Here is a 20,906-nt window from a genome sequence, read left to right on the forward strand (position 1 = left end):
CACACACACACACACACACACACACACACACACACACACACACACACACACACACACACACACACACACAGCATCAGTGCTAACCATAACCAGATCCACAAGCCTCCTGCCATCTTCATCTGTGTGTTCAGACAGAGGAGAATGAGGCATTGCGTGAAGCTCTCTCTGAGCTGGGCAGCAGTTTGGACAGAGAGGGAGGAGGAGAAGATGATGAAGAGGAGAGAGTGTGTGTTCAGGACGGACGTGTGTATCAGCGGGAGGAGGACTGGGTTTCAGACAGCTGCACATTCTGTACCTGCCAGGTAAACACACACACACACACACACACACACACACACACACACACACACACACACACACACACACACACACACACACACACACACACACACACACACACACACACACACACACACACACACACACACACACACACACACACACACACACACACACACACACGCGCTCAACTCTTGAGTCAAGATATCTCTAGGCCCTTTTGCTTTACTACTGTGTGTGTGTGTGTTGTGTGTGTGTAGGAGGGGAAGGCAGTGTGTCGGCAGGTCACCTGTCCTCCAGTAATATGTTCCAGTCCTTCCTTCACTGAAGGGGAATGCTGCCCTGTGTGTCTGGGTGAGATATCTAAACACATTCACTTAGTCTAGTCTATTTCAAATGATTATTTCAGAAGTCATATTTAGTCAAATCAAATTGTATTCGTCACAAGCCCTGAATACAACAGGTGTACCTTACAGTGAAATGCTTACTTACAAGCCCTTAACCAACAATGCAGTTTAAAAAATACGAATAAGAATAAGAAATAAAAGTAACAAGTAGTTAAAGAGCTGCAGTAAAATAACAATAGCGAGACTATATACAGGGGGTACTGGTACAGAGTCAACGTGCGGGGGCACCGGTTAGTTGTGGTAATTGAGGTAATATGTACATGTAGGTAGAGTTATTAAAACCGCTCTGGGATATTCGGGACAGTAGCGTCCCACCCCGCCAACAGCCAGTGAAAGTGCAGGGCGCCAATTCAAAACAACAAAAATCTCATAATTAAAACTCCTCAAACATACAAGTATTTTACACCATTTTAAAGATAACATTCTCATTAATCCAGCCACAGTGATGATTTCAAAAAGGCTTTACAGCGAAAGCACCACAAACGATTATGTTAGGTCACCACCAAGTCACGGACTGGAGAAAGACTGGAGTCACAAAAAGCACAGAGGTAAAATTAATCACTAACCTCTGATAATCTTCATCAGATGACACTCATGGGACTTCATGTTACACAATACATGTATGTTTTGTTCGATGAAGTGCATATTTATATCCAAAAATCTCACAGTACATTGGCGTGTTATGTTCAGTAGTTCCAAAACATGCAGTGATTTTGTAGAAAGCCACATCAATTCACAGAAATACTCATAATAAACATTGATAATAGATACAACTATTATACATGGAACTTTAGATAAACTTCTCCTTAATGCAACCACTGTGTCAGATTTTTTAAAAACATTACGGAAAAAGCACACCATGCAATAATCTGAGCACGGCGCTCAGAGCCCAAACCAGCCGAAGAGATATCCGCCATGTTGTGGAGTCAACATTAGTCAGAAAGAGCATTATAAATATTCACTTACCTTTGATGACCTTCATCAGAATCCATTCCCAGGAATCCCAGTTCCACAATACATGTTTGATTTCTTCGATAATGTTCATCATTTATGTCCAAAGAGCTACTTTGTAAACAAATCCAAAGTCATGAAGCGCGTTCACTAGGAGCAGACGAAATGTCAAAAAGAATTGTTACAGTCCGTAGAAACATGTCAAACCATGTATAGAATCAATCTTTAGGATGTTTTTAACATAAATCTTCAATGATGTTCCAACCGGAGAATTCCTTTGTCTGTAGAAAAGCAATGAAACAAGAGCTAACTCTCTCATGAACGCGCATCACGAGCCCGCGGCACTCTGCCAGACACCTGACTCATTCCCCTCTCATTCAGCCCCCCTTCACAGTAGAAGCCTGAAACAACGTTCTAAAGACTGTTGATATCAAGTGGAAGCCTTAGGAAGTGCAACATGACCAATATGCCACTGTGTCTTCAATAGGGGCTGAGTTGAAAACCTGCAAGCCTCAGATTTCCCACTTCCTGGTTAGATTTTTTTCTCAGGTTTTTGCCTGCCATATGAGTTCTGTTATACACACAGACATCATTCAAACAGTTTTAGAAACTTCAGAGTGTTTTCTATCCAATACTACTAATAATATGCAGGTGGTTTACTCTGGGCACCTTATTCATCCAAGCTACTCAATACTGCCCCCCAGTCACTAAGAAGTTAAAGTGACTATGCATAGATAATAACAGAGAGTAGCAGCGGCGTAAGAGGGGGGGGGGGCAATGCAAATAATCTGGATAGCCATTTGATTAGATGTGCAGGAGTCTTATGGCTTGGGGGTAGAAGCTGTTTAGAAGCCTCTTGGACCTAGCCTTGGCACTCCGGTACCGCTTGCCGTGCGGTAGCAGAGAGAACAGTCTATGACTAGGGTGGCTGGAGTCTTTGACAATTTTTAGGGCCTTCTTCTGACACCGCCTGTTATAGAGGTCCTGGATGGCAGGAAGCTTGGCCCCAGTGATGTACTGGGCCGTACGCACTCCCCTCTGTAGTGCTTGCAGTCGGAGGCCGAGCAATTGCCATACCAGGCAGTGATGCAACCAGTCAGGATTCTCTCGATGTTGCAGCAGTAGAACCTTTTGAAGATCTGAGGACCCATGCCAAATCGTTTTAGTTTCCTGGGGGAAAATAGGTTTTGTCGTGCCCTCTTCATGACTGTCTTGATGTGCTTGGACCATGTTAGTTTGTTGGTGATGTGGACACCAAGGAACTTGAAGCTCTCAACCTGCTCCACTACAGCCCCGTCAATGAGAATGGGGCGTGCTTGGTCCTCCTTTGCCTGTAGTCCACAATCATCTCATTTGTCTTGATCACATTGAGGGAGAGGTTGTTGTCCTTGCACCACACTGCCAGATCTCTGACCTCCTCCCTATGGGCTGTCTCATCGTTGTCGGTGATCAGGCCTACCACTGTTGTGTCATCGGCAAACTTAATGATGGTGTTAGAGTCAGAGTCGTAGAGTTTGTATACATATGTGTGCGTATGTATATGTATTTGTTTGTGTGTGTTTGTGTGCATGTGTGTGCGTTTGTGTGTGTGTATAGGGTTGGGAAGTGAAGATGGATGGTCCCCATGGTCGGAGTGGACGGAATGTTCGGTCACCTGTGGGCGTGGCTTCCAGCGGAGAGGGCGATCTTGTGATGATGTCTCCACGTCCTGTTCTGACTCCTCCCTCCAAACCCGCAGGTGCACCCTGGGAAGTTGTGAAAGCCGAGGTGAGTTCACCAATAACTCCTGTAGTACAGCTAGCTCCTGGAATACACATTATGGTTAGCTACGTCATTATATTTATTTATGATACTCTTTGAAGATGTACGGTTTCAGACATGTTAGGAAGGTGGGGTTGGGACTCTGCTGACGTTAGGCTGAAGCTCATTCCCCTTTTATAAAAATATGTGTGTGTGTGTGTATGTGTGTGTGTGTAGTCCATGGGAACAGCGGCTGGGGCCTGTGGTCTCCGTGGTCTGCATGTTCTGTGTCGTGTGGTTCAGGTCTCGTTGTGCGTGTTCGACTCTGCAACTTCCCCTTCGCTCAGCGTGGGGGCAGCGGCTGCCGTGGCAACACTACAGAGACACATCCCTGTGACGCTACACCCTGTCCAAGTGAGAACACAAACAAACATTCCAGATGACTGCTATTGTTGATGTTGGATTGACTGATACACTGTCTGTGTGATTATAGTTGTCGGGGTCTGGGGACCGTGGTCTTCCTGGTTACCATGCAGTGTGTCGTGTGGCAGTGGGCTGATGATTCGTCAGCGGGAGTGTTCTAACCCCGCCCCCCAGCATGGAGGCAGGAACTGTGTGGGAGAGACGGCCGACTACGCAGCCTGCAATACACAACCCTGTCCAATAGGTAGCATACATAGGATGACAGAGAGGGCCAAGAACAATTATTCCACTGACAACAGCGAACAGGAACAATCCAAGCAAACTATAGAAGTTTTTGAAACAGTTAGGATACAGTACAGATCATTTATCCATAACAGTCTAAACTAACATATGGAATTGCTTTGTCATACCAAGGATAATTTAGCTATTTGATTTGGAATTTTAGGACCCCTTTAGTATAAAAAAAACCATGTCAAAAATGATTTGATGAAACATTGATTTTGGCCTTTCTGCTAAAATCAAATCAAATGTTATCGGTCACTTACACATATTTAGCAGATGTTATTGCGGTGCGGCTAAATGCTTGTGTTCCTAGTGTAACGGTTTTCTTCCTGGGAAGGAGAGGAGGACCAAAATGCAGCGTGGTTATTGTTAAGCATCTTTAATAAAGACGTAAACACTATACAAATACAAAATAAGAAAACGTGGCAAAACCGAACCAGTCCTAACTGGTGCAGAGAACACAGAGACAGGAAACAACCACCCACAAAAACCTAAAGAATATGGCTGCCTGAATATGGTTCCCTATCAGAGACAACGATAAACACCTGCCTCTGATTGAGAACCACTCTAGGCAACCATAGACCTACCTAGACAACTACACTGAACACAACCCCATAAATCTAATAAACCCCTAGACAAGACGACACACAATTAATCACCCATGTCACACCCTGGCCTAACGAAAATAATAAAGAAAACACAGATAACTAAGGCCAGGGTGTGAAAACTAGTTCCAACAGTGCAGTAATATCTAACTAAATGCTTGTGTTCCTAGCTCCAACAGAGCAGTAGTATCTAACTAAATGCTTGTGTTCCTAGCTCCAAAGGTACAGTAATATCTAACTAAATGCTTGTGTTCCTAGCTCCAACAGTGCAGTAGTATCTAACTAAATGCTTGTGTTCCTAGCTCCAACAGTGCAGTAATATCTAACTAAATGCTTGTGTAACCAGCTCCAACAGTACAGTAATATCTAACTAAATGCTTGTGTAACCAGCTCCAACAGTGCAGTAGTATCTAACTAAATGCTTGTGTTCCTAGCTCCAACAGTACAGTAATATCTAACTAAATGCTTGTGTTTCTAGCTCCAACAGTACAGTAATATCTAACTAAATGCTTGTGTAACCAGCTCCAACAGTGCAGTAGTATCTAACTAAATGCTTGTGTTCCTAGCTCCAACAGTACAGTAATATCTAACTAAATGCTTGTGTTTCTAGCTCCAACAGTACAGTAATATCTAACTAAATGCTTGTGTTTCTAGTTCCAACAGTGCAGTAATATCTAACTAAATGCTTGTGTAACCAGCTCCAACAGTGCAGTAGTATCTAACTAAATGCTTGTGTTCCTAGCTCCAACAGTACAGTAATATCTAACTAAATGCTTGTGTTTCTAGCTCCAACAGTACAGTAATATCTAACTAAATGCTTGTGTTCCTAGCTCCAACAGTACAGTAATATCTAACTAAATGCTTGTGTAACCAGCTCCAACAGTGCAGTAGTATCTAACTAAATGCTTGTGTTCCTAGCTCCAACAGTACAGTAATATCTAACTAAATGCTTGTGTTTCTAGCTCCAACAGTACAGTAATATCTAACTAAATGCTTGTGTTTCTAGTTCCAACAGTGCAGTAATATCTAACTAAATGCTTGTGTCCAACCAGCTCCAACAGTGCAGTAGTATCTAACTAAATGCTTGTGTTCCTAGCTCCAACAGTACAGTAATATCTAACTAAATGCTTGTGTTTCTAGCTCCAACAGTACAGTAATATCTAACTAAATGCTTGTGTATCCAGCTCCAACAGTGCAGTTGTATCTAACTAAATGCTTGTGTTCCTAGCTCCAACAGTGCAGTAGTATCTAACTAAATGCTTGTGTTCCTAGCTCCAACAGTGCAGTAATATCTAACTAAATGCTTGTGTTCCTAGCTCCAACAGTGCAGTAATAACTAACAATTCACAGCAATACACACAAATCCAAAGGTAAAAGAATAGAGTTAAGAAATATTGAAATATTAGGACGAGCAATGTCGGAGTGGCATTGACTAAAATACAGTAGAATAGAATACAGTACATACGTATAAGATGTAAAGCTGTATGTAAGATGTAAGAAGGGTTTTATAAATACATTTGATTGATTGATTGTATGTAAACATTATTGAAACATAATTGAAGTGACTAGTGTTCCATTATTAAAGTGATTCCAAGTCTATGTATATATGCAGCAGCATCTAATGTGCTAGTGATGGCTATTGAACAGTCTGATGGCCTTGAGATAGAAGCTGTTTTTCAGTCTCTGCACCTGTACTGACCTCGCCTTCTGGATGATAGTGGGGTGAACAGGCAGTGGCTCGGGTGGTTGATGTCCTTGATGATATTTTTTGCCTTCCTGTGACATCGGGTGGTGTAGGTGTCCTGGAGGGCAGGTAGTTTGCCCCCGGTGATGCGTTGGGCAGACCACACCACCCTCTGGAGAGCCCTGTGGTTGTGGGCGATGCAGTTGCCGTACCAGGCGGTGATACAGCCCGACAGGATGCTCTCAATTGTGCATGTGTAAAAGTTTACGAGGGTTTTAGTGGCCAAGGCAAATTTCTTCAGCCTCCTACTTCACCACACTGTCTGTGTGTGTGGACCATTTCAGGTTGTCAGTGATGTGTACGCCGAGGAACTTGAAGCTTTCCACCTTGTCCACTGCAGTCCCGTCGATGTGGATAGGGTGCTGCTCCCTCTGCTGTTTCCTGAATTCCACAATTTTTAAAAATGTATTTTATTTCACCTTTATTTAATCAGGTAGGCAAGTTGAGAACAAGTTCTCATTTACAATTGCGACCTGGCCAAGATAAAGCAAAGCAGTTCGACAGATACAACGACACAGAGTTACACATGGAGTAAAACAAACATACAGTCAGTAATAAGTAGAAAAATAAGTCTATATACAATGTGAGCAAATTAGGTGAGAATGGAGGTAAAGGCAAAAAAAGGCCATGTTGGCAAAGTAAATACAATATAGCAAGTAAAATAATAATAATAATAATATATGCCATTTAGCAGACGCTTTTATCCAAAGCGACTTACAGTCATGTGTGCATACATTCTACGTATGGGTGGTCCCGGGGATCGAACCCACTACCCTGGCGTTACAAGCACCATGCTCTACCAACTGAGCTACAGAAGGACCACTGGAATGGTAGTTTTGCAATGGAAGAATGTGCAAAGTAGAAATAAAAATAATGGGGTGCAAAGGAGCAAAATAAATAAATGAATTAAATACAGATGGGAAAGAGGTAGTTGTTTGGGCTAAATTATAGGTGGGCTATGTACAGGTGCAGTAATCTGTAAGATGCTCTGACAGTTGGTGCTTAAAGCTAGTGAGGGAGATAAGTGTTTCCAGTTTCAGAGAATTTTGTAGTTCGTTCCAGTCATTGGCAGCAGAGAACTGGAAGGAGAGGCGGCCAAAGAAAGAATTGGTTTTGGGGGTGACTAGAGAGATATACCTGCTGGAGCGTGTGCTACATGTGGGAGATGCTATGGTTACCAGCGAGCTGAGATAAGGGGGACTTTACCTAGCAGGGTCTTGTAGATGACATGGAGCCAGTGGGTTTGGCGATGAGTATGAAGCGAGGGCCAGCCAACGAGTGCGTACAGGTCGCAATGGTGGGTAGTATATGGGGCTTTGGTGACAAAACGGATTGCACTGTGATAGACTGCATCCAATTTGTTGAGTAGGGTATTGGAGGCTATTTTGTAAATGACATCGCCAAAGTCGAGGATTGGTAGGATGGTCAGTTTTACAAGGGTATGTTTGGCAGCATGAGTGAAGGATGCTTTGTTGCGAAATAGGAAGCCAATTCTAGATTTAACTTTGGATTGGAGATGTTTGATATGGGTCTGGAAGGAGAGTTTACAGTCTAACCAGACACCTAAGTATTTGTAGTTGTCCACGTATTCTAAGTCAGAGCCGTCCAGAGTAGTGATGTTGGACAGGCGGGTAGGTGCAGGTAGCGATCGTTTGAAGAGCATGCATTTAGTTTTACTTGTATTTAAGAGCAATTGGAGGCCACGGAAGGAGAGTTGTATGGCATTGGCACAATCAGCTGCTTTGTTTTGTGGATGTTTGGTGGGAAGTTGTTTTCCTGACACCACACTCCGAGTGCCCTCACCTCCTCTCTGTAGGCTGTCTCGTCATTCTGGGTAATCAAGCCCACGACTGTTGTGTCGTCTGCAAACTTGATGATTGGGTTGGAGGCGTGTGTGGCCACGCAGCCATGGGTGAACAGAGAGTACAGGAAGGGGCTGAGCACGCACTCTTGCGAGGTCCCTGTGTTTAGGATCAGCAAAGTGGAGTTGTTGTTCCCTACCTTCCCCACCTGGGGTGGACAGTCAGGAAGTCCAGGACCCAGTTGCAGAGGGTAGGGTTCAGACCTAGGACCATGAGCTTAATGATGAGCTTGGAGGGTACTATGCTGTTGAATGCTGAGCTATAGTCAATGAACAGCATTATACATAGGAATTCCTCTTGTTCCTCTTGTCCAGATGGGATAGGTAGGTCAGTGTGCAGTGTGATGGCGATTGCATCGTCTGTGGATCTAAGCAAATTGAAGTGGGTCTAGGGTGTCAGGTAAGGTGAACTTCCGGCGCCGACAGAGATGGCCGCCTCGCTTCACGTTCCTAGGAAACTATGCAGTTTTTTGTTTTTTTACGTGTTATTTCTTACATTGGTACCCCAGGTCATCTCAGGTTTCATTACATACAGTCGGGAAGAACTACTGAGAACTAAGAGCAGCGTCAACTCACCATCAGTACGACCAAGAATATGACTTTCGCGAAGCGGATCCTGTGTTCTGCCTTTCACTCAGGACAACGGAATGGATCCCAGCCGGCGACCCCAAAAAACGACTTCGAAAAAGGGGAAAACGAAGCGATCTTCTGGTCAGACTCCGGAGACGGGCACATCGTGCACCACCTAGCATTCTCCTCGCCAATGTCCAGTCTCTTGACAACAAGGTTGATGAAATCCGAGCAAGGGTAGCATTCCAGAAGGACATCAGAGACTGTAACGTTCTTTGCTTCACGGAAACATGGCTCACTGGAGAGACGTTATCGGAGACGGTGCAGCCAGCTGGTTTTTCCACGCATCGCACCGACAGAATCAAACATCTTTCTGGTAAGAAGAGGGGCGGGGGCGTATGCTTTATGGTTAACGTGACGTGGTGTGGCCAAAACAACATACAGGAACTCAAGTCCTTCTGTTCACCTGATTTAGAATTCCTCACAATCAAATGTAGACCGCATTATCTACCAAGGAAATTCTCTTCAATTATAATCACTGCCGTATATATTCCCCCCCAAGCAGACACATCGATGGCTCTGAACAAACTTTATTTGACTCTTTGCAAACTGGAATCCGTATATCCGGAGGCTGCATTCACTGTAGCTGGGGATTTTAACAAGGCTAATCTGAAAACAAGACTCCCTCAATTTTATCAGCATATCGATTGCGCAACCAGGGCTGGAAAAACCTTGGATCATTGCTATTCCAACTTCCTCGACGCATATAAGGCCCTGCCCCGCCCTCCTTTCGGAAAAGCTGACCATGACTCCATTTTGTTGATCCCTGCCTACAGACAGGAGCTAAAACAAGAGGCTCCCACGCTGAGGTCTGTTCAACGCTGGTCCGACCAAGCTGATTCCACACTCCAAGACTGCTTCCATCACGTGGACTGGGATATGTTCCGTATTGCGTCAGACGACAACATTGACGAATACGCTGATTCGGTGTGCGAGTTCATTAGAACGTGCATTGAAGATGTCGTTCCCATAGCAACGATTAAAACATTCCCAAACCAGAAACCGTGGATTGATGGCAGCATTCGCGTGAAACTGAAAGCGCGAACCACTGCTTTTAATCAGGGCAAGGTGACTGGAAACATGACCGAATACAAACAGTGTAACTATTCCCTCCGCAAGGCAATCAAACAAGCTAAGCGTCAGTACAGAGACAAAGTAGAATCTCAATTCAACGGCTCAGACACAAGAGGTATGTGGCAGGGTCTACAGTCAATCACGGATTACAAAAAGAAAACCAGCACCGTCACGGACCAGGATGTCTTGCTCCCAGGCAGACTAAATAACTTTTTTGCCCGCTTTGAGGACAATACAGTGCCACTGACACGGCCCCCAACTAAAACATGCGGACTCTCCTTCACTGCAGCGGTGTCAGTCTCTCCTCCTCAAAGTGGAGGAGTCTCAGTCAGTCTCTCTCTCTCCTCAACGTGGAGGAGTCTCTGTCAGTCTCTCTTTTCCTCAAAGTGGAGGAGTCTCTGTCAGTCTCTCTCCTCCTCAAAGTGGAGGAGTCTCAGTCAGTCTCTCCTCCTCAAAGTGGAGGAGTCTCTGTCAGTCTCTCTCCTCCTCAAAGTGGAGGAGTCTCTGTCAGTCTCTCTCTTCCTCAAAGTGGAGGAGTCTCTGTCAGTCTCTCTCCTCCTCAAAGTGGAGGAGTCTCAGTCAGTCTCTCTCTTCCTTAAAGTGGAGGAGTCTCTGTCAGTCTCTCTCCTCCTCAAAGTGGAGGAGTCTCTGTCAGTCTCTCTCCTCCTCAAAGTGGAGGAGTCTCTATCAGTCTCTCTCCTCCTCAAAGTGGAGGAGTCTCTCAGTCTCTCCTCCTCAAAGTGGAGGAGTCTCAGTCAGTCTCTCTCCTCCTCAAAGTGGAGGAGTCTCTGTCAGTCTCTCTCCTCCTCAAAGTGGAGGAGTCTCTGTCAGTCTCTCCTCCTCAAAGTGGAGGAGTCTCTGTCAGTCTCTCTCCTCCTCAAAGTGGAGGAGTCTCTGTCAGTCTCTCCTCCTCAAAGTGGAGGAGTCTCTGTCAGTCTCTCTCCTCCTCAAAGTGGAGGAGTCTCTGTCAGTCTCTCCTCCTCAAAGTAGAGGAGTCTCTGTCAGTCTCTCTCCTCCTCAAAGTGGAGGAGTCTCTGTCAGTCTCTCTCCTCCTCAAAGTGGAGGAGTCTCTGTCAGTCTCTCTCCTCCTCAAAGTGGAGGAGTCTCTCTCAGTCTCTCCTCCTCAAAGTGGAGGAGTCTCAGTCAGTCTCTCTCCTCCTCAAAGTGGAGGAGTCTCTGTCAGTCTCTCTCCTCCTCAAAGTGGAGGAGTCTCTGTCAGTCTCTCCTCCTCAAAGTGGAGGAGTCTCAGTCAGTCTCTCTCCTCCTCAACGTGGAGGAGTCTCTGTCAGTCTCTCTCTTCCTTAAAGTGGAGGAGTCTCTGTCAGTCTCTCTCCTCCTCAAAGTGGAGGAGTCTCAGTCAGTCTCTCCTCCTCAAAGTGGAGGAGTCTCTATCAGTCTCTCTCCTCCTCAAAGTGCAGGTGTCTCTGTCAGTCTCTCCTCCTCAAAGTGGAGGAGTCTCTGTCAGTCTCTCTCCTCCTCAAAGTGGAGGAGTCTCAGTCAGTCTCTCTCCTCCTCAAAGAGGAGGAGTCTCAGTCAGTCTCTCCTCCTCAAAGTGGAGGAGTCTCTGTCAGTCTCTCTCCTCCTCAAAGTGGAGGAGTCTCTGTCAGTCTCTCTCCTCCTCAAAGTGGAGGAGTCTCTGTCAGTCTCTCCTCCTCAAAGTGGAGGAGTCTCTGTCAGTCTCTCTCCTCCTCAAAGTGGAGGAGTCTCTGTCAGTCTCTCCTCCTCAAAGTGGAGGAGTCTCAGTCAGTCTCTCTCCTCCTCAACGTGGAGGAGTCTCTGTCAGTCTCTCTCTTCCTCAAAGTGGAGGAGTCTCTGTCAGTCTCTCTCTTCCTCAAAGTGGAGGAGTCTCTGTCAGTCTCTCCTCAAAGTGGAGGAGTCTCAGTTAGTCTCTCCTCCTCAAAGTGGAGGAGTCTCTGTCAGTCTCTCTCCTCCTCAAAGTGGAGGAGTCTCAGTTAGTCTCTCCTCCTCAAAGTGGAGGAGTCTCAGTCAGTCTCTCTCCTCCTCAAAGTGGAGGAGTCTCAGTCAGTCTCTCCTCCTCAAAGTGGAGGAGTCTCTGTCAGTCTCTCTCCTCCTCAAAGTGGAGGAGTCTCTGTCAGTCTCTCTCCTCCTCAAAGTGGAGGAGTCTCTGTCAGTCTCTCTCCTCCTCAAAGTGGAGAAGTCTCTGTCAGTCTCTCCTCCTCAAAGTGGAGGAGTCTCTGTCAGTCTCTCTCCTCCTCAAAGTGGAGGAGTCTCTGTCAGTCTCTCCTCCTCAAAGTGGAGGAGTCTCAGTCAGTCTCTCTCCTCCTCAACGTGGAGGAGTCTCTGTCAGTCTCTCTCTTCCTCAAAGTGGAGGAGTCTCAGTCAGTCTCTCTCCTCCTCAAAGTGGAGGAGTCTCAGTCAGTCTCTCCTCCTCAAAGTGGAGGAGTCTCTGTCAGTCTCTCTCCTCCTCAAAGTGGAGGAGTCTCTGTCAGTCTCTCTCCTCCTCAAAGTGGAGAAGTCTCTGTCAGTCTCTCCTCCTCAAAGTGGAGGAGTCTCTGTCAGTCTCTCTCCTCCTCAAAGTGGAGGAGTCTCTGTCAGTCTCTCCTCCTCAAAGTGGAGGAGTCTCAGTCAGTCTCTCTCCTCCTCAACGTGGAGGAGTCTCTGTCAGTCTCTCTCTTCCTCAAAGTGGAGGAGTCTCAGTCAGTCTCTCTCCTCCTCAAAGAGGAGGAGTCTCAGTCAGTCTCTCCTCCTCAAAGTGGAGGAGTCTCTGTCAGTCTCTCTCCTCCTCAAAGTGGAGGAGTCTCAGTCAGTCTCTCTCCTCAAAGTGGAGGAGTCTCTGTCAGTCTCTCTCCTCCTCAAAGTGGAGGAGTCTCTGTCAGTCTCTCCTCCTCAAAGTGGAGGAGTCTCTATCAGTCTCCCTCCTCCTCAAAGTGCAGGTGTCTCTGTCAGTCTCTCCTCCTCAAAGTGGAGTCTCAGTCAGTCTCTCTCCTCCTCAACGTGGAGGAGTCTCTGTCAGTCTCTCTCTTCCTCAAAGTGGAGGAGTCTCAGTCAGTCTCTCTCCTCCTCAAAGAGGAGGAGTCTCAGTCAGTCTCTCCTCCTCAAAGTGGAGGAGTCTCTATCAGTCTCCCTCCTCCTCAAAGTGCAGGTGTCTCTGTCAGTCTCTCCTCCTCAAAGTGGAGGAGTCTCTGTCAGTCTCTCTCCTCCTCAAAGTGGAGGAGTCTCAGTCAGTCTCTCTCCTCAAAGTGGAGGAGTCTCTGTCAGTCTCTCTCCTCCTCAAAGTGGAGGAGTCTCTGTCAGTCTCTCCTCCTCAAAGTGGAGGAGTCTCTATCAGTCTCCCTCCTCCTCAAAGTGCAGGTGTCTCTGTCAGTCTCTCCTCCTCAAAGTGGAGGAGTCTCTGTCAGTCTCTCTCCTCCTCAAAGTGGAGGAGTCTCAGTCAGTCTCTCCTCCTCAAAGTGGAGGAGTCTCTGTCAGTCTCTCTCCTCCTCAAAGTGGAGGAGTCTCTGTCAGTCTCTCTCCTCCTCGAAGTGGAGGAGTCTCTGTCAGTCTCTCCTCCTCAAAGTGGAGGAGTCTCTGTCAGTCTCTCTCCTCCTCAAAGTGGAGGAGTCTCTGTCAGTCTCTCCTCCTCAAAGTGGAGGAGTCTCAGTCAGTCTCTCTCCTCCTCAACGTGGAGGAGTCTCTGTCAGTCTCTCTCTTCCTCAAAGTGGAGGAGTCTCTGTCAGTCTCTCTCTTCCTCAAAGTGGAGGAGTCTCTGTCAGTCTCTCCTCAAAGTGGAGGAGTCTCAGTTAGTCTCTCCTCCTCAAAGTGGAGGAGTCTCTGTCAGTCTCTCTCCTCCTCAAAGTGGAGGAGTCTCAGTTAGTCTCTCCTCCTCAAAGTGGAGGAGTCTCAGTCAGTCTCTCTCCTCCTCAAAGTGGAGGAGTCTCAGTCAGTCTCTCCTCCTCAAAGTGGAGGAGTCTCTGTCAGTCTCTCTCCTCCTCAAAGTGGAGGAGTCTCAGTCAGTCTCTCCTCCTCAAAGTGGAGGAGTCTCTGTCAGTCTCTCCTCCTCAAAGTGGGAGGAGTCTCAAAGTGGAGGAGTCTCAGTCTCTCTCCTCCTCAAAGTGGAGGAGTCTCTGTCAGTCTCTCTCCTCCTCAAAGTGGAGAAGTCTCTGTCAGTCTCTCCTCCTCAAAGTGGAGGAGTCTCTGTCAGTCTCTCTCCTCCTCAAAGTGGAGGAGTCTCTGTCAGTCTCTCCTCCTCAAAGTGGAGGAGTCTCAGTCAGTCTCTCTCCTCCTCAACGTGGAGGAGTCTCTGTCAGTCTCTCTCTTCCTCAAAGTGGAGGAGTCTCAGTCAGTCTCTCTCCTCCTCAAAGAGGAGGAGTCTCAGTCAGTCTCTCCTCCTCAAAGTGGAGGAGTCTCTGTCAGTCTCTCTCCTCCTCAAAGTGGAGGAGTCTCTGTCAGTCTCTCTCCTCCTCAAAGTGGAGGAGTCTCTGTCAGTCTCTCCTCCTCAAAGTGGAGGAGTCTCAGTCAGTCTCTCCTCCTCAAAGTGGAGGAGTCTCTGTCAGTCTCTCTCCTCCTCAAAGTGGAGGAGTCTCTGTCAGTCTCTCTCCTCCTCAAAGTGGAGGAGTCTCTGTCAGTCTCTCCTCCTCAAAGTGGAGGAGTCTCTGTCAGTCTCTCTCCTCCTCAAAGTGGAGGAGTCTCTGTCAGTCTCTCCTCCTCAAAGTGGAGGAGTCTCAGTCAGTCTCTCTCCTCCTCAACGTGGAGGAGTCTCTGTCAGTCTCTCTCTTCCTCAAAGTGGAGGAGTCTCTGTCAGTCTCTCTCTTCCTCAAAGTGGAGGAGTCTCTGTCAGTCTCTCCTCAAAGTGGAGGAGTCTCAGTTAGTCTCTCCTCCTCAAAGTGGAGGAGTCTCTGTCAGTCTCTCTCCTCCTCAAAGTGGAGGAGTCTCAGTTAGTCTCTCCTCCTCAAAGTGGAGGAGTCTCAGTCAGTCTCTCTCCTCCTCAAAGTGGAGGAGTCTCAGTCAGTCTCTCCTCCTCAAAGTGGAGGAGTCTCTGTCAGTCTCTCTCCTCCTCAAAGTGGAGGAGTCTCTGTCAGTCTCTCTCCTCCTCAAAGTGGAGGAGTCTCTGTCAGTCTCTCTCCTCCTCAAAGTGGAGGAGTCTCAGTCAGTCTCTCCTCCTCAAAGTGGAGGAGTCTCAGTCAGTCTCTCCTCCTCAAAGTGGAGGAGTCTCTGTCAGTCTCTCTCCTCCTCAAAGTGGAGGAGTCTCTGTCAGTCTCTCTCCTCCTCAAAGTGGAGAAGTCTCTGTCAGTCTCTCCTCCTCAAAGTGGAGGAGTCTCTGTCAGTCTCTCTCCTCCTCAAAGTGGAGGAGTCTCTGTCAGTCTCTCCTCCTCAAAGTGGAGGAGTCTCAGTCAGTCTCTCTCCTCCTCAAGTGGAGGAGTCTCTGTCAGTCTATCTCTTCCTCAAAGTGGAGGAGTCTCTGTCAGTCTCTCTTCCTCAAAGTGGAGGAGTCTCTGTCAGTCTCTCCTCAAAGTGGAGGAGTCTCAGTTAGTCTCTCCTCCTCAAAGTGGAGGAGTCTCTGTCAGTCTCTCTCCTCCTCAAAGTGGAGGAGTCTCAGTTAGTCTCTCCTCCTCAAAGTGGAGGAGTCTCAGTCAGTCTCTCTCCTCCTCAAAGTGGAGGAGTCTCAGTCAGTCTCTCCTCCTCAAAGTGGAGGAGTCTCTGTCAGTCTCTCTCCTCCTCAAAGTGGAGGAGTCTCTGTCAGTCTCTCTCCTCCTCAAAGTGGAGGAGTCTCAGTCAGTCTCTCCTCCTCAAAGTGGAGGAGTCTCAGTCAGTCTCTCCTCCTCAAAGTGGAGGAGTCTCTGTCAGTCTCTCTCCTCCTCAAAGTGGAGGAGTCTCTGTCAGTCTCTCTCCTCCTCAAAGTGGAGGAGTCTCTGTCAGTCTCTCCTCAAAGTGGAGGAGTCTCAGTTAGTCTCTCCTCCTCAAAGTGGAGGAGTCTCTGTCAGTCTCTCTCCTCCTCAAAGTGGAGGAGTCTCAGTTAGTCTCTCCTCCTCAAAGTGGAGGAGTCTCAGTCAGTCTCTCTCCTCCTCAAAGTGGAGGAGTCTCAGTCAGTCTCTCCTCCTCAAAGTGGAGGAGTCTCTGTCAGTCTCTCTCCTCCTCAAAGTGGAGGAGTCTCTGTCAGTCTCTCTCCTCCTCAAAGTGGAGGAGTCTCAGTCAGTCTCTCCTCCTCAAAGTGGAGGAGTCTCAGTCAGTCTCTCCTCCTCAAAGTGGAGGAGTCTCTGTCAGTCTCTCTCCTCCTCAAAGTGGAGGAGTCTCTGTCAGATCAAGGTTTGTCTTGTTCATCAGATTGTCCACAGTAGGGTCCCCAATCACCTTGAAACAACTTTAACTTGGTCAGGGATAACAATAACTATTCCACTAGAAGGAATGAAACCAACACTGTTCCTTTTAGATGTAAGAGTGGTATGCCAAAAGATACCTTTTTGTACTCACCTGCCATTCTTTGGAAAAGTCTTCAAAAATAACTTGAAATTCATAACCTCCATGGTCGGTTTCAAGTTCTCAATGAAAATTATCTCTAAATAGTAGCATGTGTGAAAAGAGAGGAGTATGCCTACAGTATGTGGGAGAAAATGCCTACTGTGTTTTCTATTGTGTAGAAGTTATTGTCGTATGAATATTAGGGATTGATTGTTGAATATATTAGAGCTAAATAAGACAAGGGTGACGTACCTGTCCAGAGTTGGTTATTATGGAACTCAATTATATTTCTGTCATTGTTTGTGTCCACTACCACTGGAGAGCTCTTGTCTGTTTTAACATTTTATAGTCAATTCTACCAATCATCCTCTTTGGCCTTCCTCTCTCTCTCTGTGTAGACAGCTGTCTTTCTAGGCCCTGCTTCCCTGGGGTCTCCTGCCACTCTGAGACTGATGGCTCATGGGAATGTGGGCCCTGTCCACTGGGTTACCATGGAAATGGCTCTGTCTGTGAAGACCAGGATGAAGTAAATACACACACACACACACACACACACACACACACACACACACACACACACACACACACACACACACACACACACACACACACACACACACACACACACACACACACACACACACACACACACACACACACACACACACACACACACACACACACACACACACAACCTCTATCTCTGTGTGTGAAACCTCTCTCCTGTCCTCTAGTGTGTGTTGCAGGGTGTGTGTTTCCTCTCTCCTGTAGTGTGTGTTGCAGGGTGTGTGTAACCTCTCTCCTGTCCTCTAGTCTGTGTTGCAGGGTGTGTGTGATCTTTCTCCTCTAGTGTGTGTTGCAGGGTGTGTGTTTCCTCTCTCCTGTAGTGTGTGTTGCAGGGTGTGTGTTTCCTCTCTCCTGTAGTGTGTGTTGCAGGGTGTGTGTGACCTTTCTCCTGTAGTGTGTGTTGCAGGGTGTGTGTTTCCTCTCTCCTGTAGTGTGTGTTGCAGGGTGTGTAACCTGTCTCCTGTAGTGTGTGTTGCAGGGTGTGTATAACCTCTCTCCTGTCCTGCAGTGTGTGTTGCAGGGTGTGTGTGTAACCTCTCTCCTGTCCTGCAGTGTGTGTTGCAGGGTGTGTGTGTAACCTCTCTCCTGTCCTGCAGTGTGTGTTGCAGGGTGTGTGTGTAACCTCTCTCCTGTCCTGCAGTGTGTGTTGCAGGGTGTGTATAACCTCTCTCCTGTCCTGCAGTGTGTGTTGCAGGGTGTGTGTGTAACCTCTCTCCTGCAGTGTGTGTTGCAGGGTGTGTAACCTGTCTCCTGTAGTGTGTGTTGCAGGTTGTGTGTGTGACCGAGTGTGTGAACACAGACCCAGGGTTCCACTGTCACCCCTGCCCCCCCCGATATCACGGCAACCAACCCTACGGTCTCGGACTGGAAGACGCCAACAACACCAAACAGGCCAGTGGTGGTGTGTGGTGTGGTGTGGTGTGTGGTGTGGTGTGGTGTGGTGTGGGGTGTGGTGTGGGGTGGTGTGGTGTGTGGTGTGGTGTGGTGTGTGTGGTGGTGTGTGTGTGTGGTGTGTGTGGTGTGGTGTGTGTGGTGGTGTGGTGTGTGTGGGGTGTGGAGTGTGGTGTGGTGTGTGTGGTGTGGGGTGGTGTGATGGTGTGGGGTGTGGTGTGTGTGGTGGTGTGGTGTGTGGAGTGTGGTGTGGTGTGTGTGGTGGTGTGTGGTGTGTGTGGTGTGGGGTGTGGGGTGGAGTGTGGTGTGTGGTGTGGGGTGGTGGGGAGTGTTGGGTGTGGGGTGGTGTGTGGTGTGTGGTGTGGGGTGGTGTGTGGTGTGGGGTGGGGTGGAGGGGAGTGTGGTGTGTGGTGGTGTGGTGGTGTGTGGTGGGGTGGTGGTGTGTGGTGGGGTGGTGTGGGGTGTGGTGGTGTGGTGTGGAGTGGGGTGGTGTGTGGTGGTGTGTGGTGGTGTGTGGTGTGGGGTGGTGTGTGGTGTGGGGTGGTGTGTGGTGTGTGGTGGTGTGGGGTGGTGTGGTGTGTGGTGTGTGGGGTGGTGTGGTGTGGTGTGTGGTGTGTGGTGTGGGGTCGTGTGTGGTGTGTGGTGGTGTGGTGTGTGGTGTGTGGTGGTGGGGTGGTGTGGTGTGTGGTGTGTGGGGTGTGGTGTGTGGTGTGGGGTCGTGTGGTGTGTGGTGTGGGGTCGTGTGGTGTGGTGTGTGGTGTGGGGTGGTGTGGGGTGGGTGTGGGTGTGTTGTTTGTGGTGTGGGGTGGTGTGGGGTGGTGTGGGGTGGTGTGGGGTCGTGTGGTGTGTGGTGTGTGGGGTGGTGTGTGGTGTGGGGTGGTGTGTGGTGTGGTCTGGTGTGGTGTGTGGTGTGGGGTGGTGTGGTGTGTGGTGTGGTGTGTGGTGTGGGGTGTGGTGTGTGGTGTGGGGTGGTGTGGTGTGTGGTGTGGGGTGTGGTGTGGGGTGGTGTGGTGTGTGGTGTGTGGTGGTGTGTGGTGTGGGGTGGTGTGTGGTGTGTGGGGTGTTGTGGTGTGGGGTGGTGTGGTATGTGGTGTGGTGTGTGGTGTGGGGTGTGTGTGTGTTTTGACTGTAAGTGTGTGTTGTAATTATAAGTGTGTTTCTGTGTTTAGGTCTGTGAGCCCCACAACCCCTGTAAAGATCATACACACCGTTGCAGTCAGCATGCGGAGTGTGTGTACCTGGGCGTGGCGTCGGAAACTGTGTATCGGTGTGTGTGTGGCGTTGGCTTCGCTGGGGACGGCTTCCTGTGTACTGAAGATTCTGACCTAGATGGCTGGCCCAATCATATCCTTCCCTGCCACCACAACACAACCTACCACTGTCTACAGGTACACACTAACCCACACTTAGGCACACACACATAACATATCACTCATTCACACACTCTCACATACACGCACACATAATGCATCACTCACACACTCACACACATAAAGCATCACTCACACGCTCACACACATAAAGCATCACTTACACGCTCACTCACATAATGCATCACTCACACACTCACTCACATAATGCATCACACACACACTCACACACATAATGCATCACTCACTCACTCACATAATGCATCACACACACACACACACACACACACACACACACACACACACACACACACACACACACACACACACACACACACACACACACACACACACACACACACACACACACACACACACACACACACACACACACACACACACACACACACACACACACACACACAGGGTAGCCTAGTGGTTAGAGCATTGGACTAGTAATTGAAAGGTTCCAAGTTCGAATCCCCGAGTTGACAAGGTACAAATCTGTTGTTCTGCCCCTGAACAGGCAGTTAACCCACTGTTCCTAGGCCGTCATTGAAAATAAGAATTTGTTCTTAACTGACTTGCCTAGTAAAATAAAGGTAAAATTAAAATTAAAAAACACACATAAACACACACACATACACAACTGTATACGCTTAAGATTCACTTTGAAATAGGACATCCGTCTAAGTACCGAGGATGAAGGGGGATACCTTTTAAACCTGCAACAGTGAGCACTATTACCATCAAGTAGGTTTGGAGTTTACTAGGCCGTTGTGGACGGGGATGGTGGATGTGTGTACAGATAGACAGAACACTTCCACGTCCCACCACTGGGGAGCAGCATACACTAGGCCAGGTGCTGAGAGGGACAGTCAGTAATTGGTCACAGGTGTGAGAGAATGGGATTGGCTTTTCTATGTATTATTATTTATTATTATTATTATTGGACTGGCCTAGCTATCCCTGGACCGTGGCTAGCTGTCTCCTAGCTATTCCTGGACCGTGGTTAGCTGTCTCCTAGCTATCCCTGGACCGTGGTTAGCTGTCTCCTAGCTATCCCTGGACCGTGGCTAGCTGTCTCCTAGCTATTCCTGGACCGTGGTTAGCTGTCTCCTAGCTATCCCTGGACCGTGGTTAGCTATCTCCTAGCTATCCCTGGAACGTGGTTAGCTGACTCCTAGCTATTCCTGGACCGTAGTTAGCTGTCTACTAGCTATTCCTGGACCGTGGTTAGCTGTCTCCTAGCTATCCCTGGACCGTGGTTAACTGTCTCATAACTATCACTTGACCATGGTTAGCTGTCTCCTAGCTATTCATGGACCATGGTTAGCTGTCTCCTAGCTATCCCTGGACCGTGGTTAGCTGTCTCCTAGCTATCCCTGGACCGTGGTTAGCTGTCTCCTAGCTATCCCTGGACCGTTGTTAGCTGTCTCCTAGCTATTCCTGGACCGTGGTTAGCTGTCTCCTAGCTATCCCCGGACCGTGGTTAACTGTCTCATAACTATCACTTGACCGTGGTTAGCTGTCTCCTAGCTATCCCTTGACTGTGGTTAGCTATCTCCTAGCTATCCCTTGACCATGGTTAGCTGTCTCCTAGCTATCCCTGGGCCGTGGTTAGCTATCTCCTAGCTATCCCTGGAACGTGGTTAGCTGTCTCCTAGCTATTACTGGACCGTAGTT

General features: G+C 48.1%; 1 protein-coding gene across 2 annotated transcripts in view; it reads left to right on the forward strand.

The window, feature by feature from the left end:
• LOC124020951 (thrombospondin-2-like) overlaps window positions 1–20,906 on the forward strand; it is a 77,473-nt gene that overhangs the window by 25,401 nt on the left and 31,166 nt on the right. For both annotated transcript variants that reach the window (XM_046336266.1, XM_046336267.1), the window contains exons 4-11: window positions 132–302; window positions 540–633; window positions 3,234–3,404; window positions 3,615–3,791; window positions 3,871–4,044; window positions 16,791–16,918; window positions 17,716–17,850; window positions 19,020–19,238. In XM_046336266.1, coding sequence (XP_046192222.1) covers window positions 132–302; window positions 540–633; window positions 3,234–3,404; window positions 3,615–3,791; window positions 3,871–4,044; window positions 16,791–16,918; window positions 17,716–17,850; window positions 19,020–19,238 — 1,269 coding nt within the window. The remainder of the gene's footprint in view (window positions 1–131; window positions 303–539; window positions 634–3,233; window positions 3,405–3,614; window positions 3,792–3,870; window positions 4,045–16,790; window positions 16,919–17,715; window positions 17,851–19,019; window positions 19,239–20,906) is intronic.

The sequence above is a fragment of the Oncorhynchus gorbuscha genome, unplaced genomic scaffold (assembly GCF_021184085.1).
Source record: "Oncorhynchus gorbuscha isolate QuinsamMale2020 ecotype Even-year unplaced genomic scaffold, OgorEven_v1.0 Un_scaffold_1005, whole genome shotgun sequence".
Classification (NCBI taxonomy): Eukaryota; Metazoa; Chordata; class Actinopteri; order Salmoniformes; family Salmonidae; genus Oncorhynchus; species Oncorhynchus gorbuscha.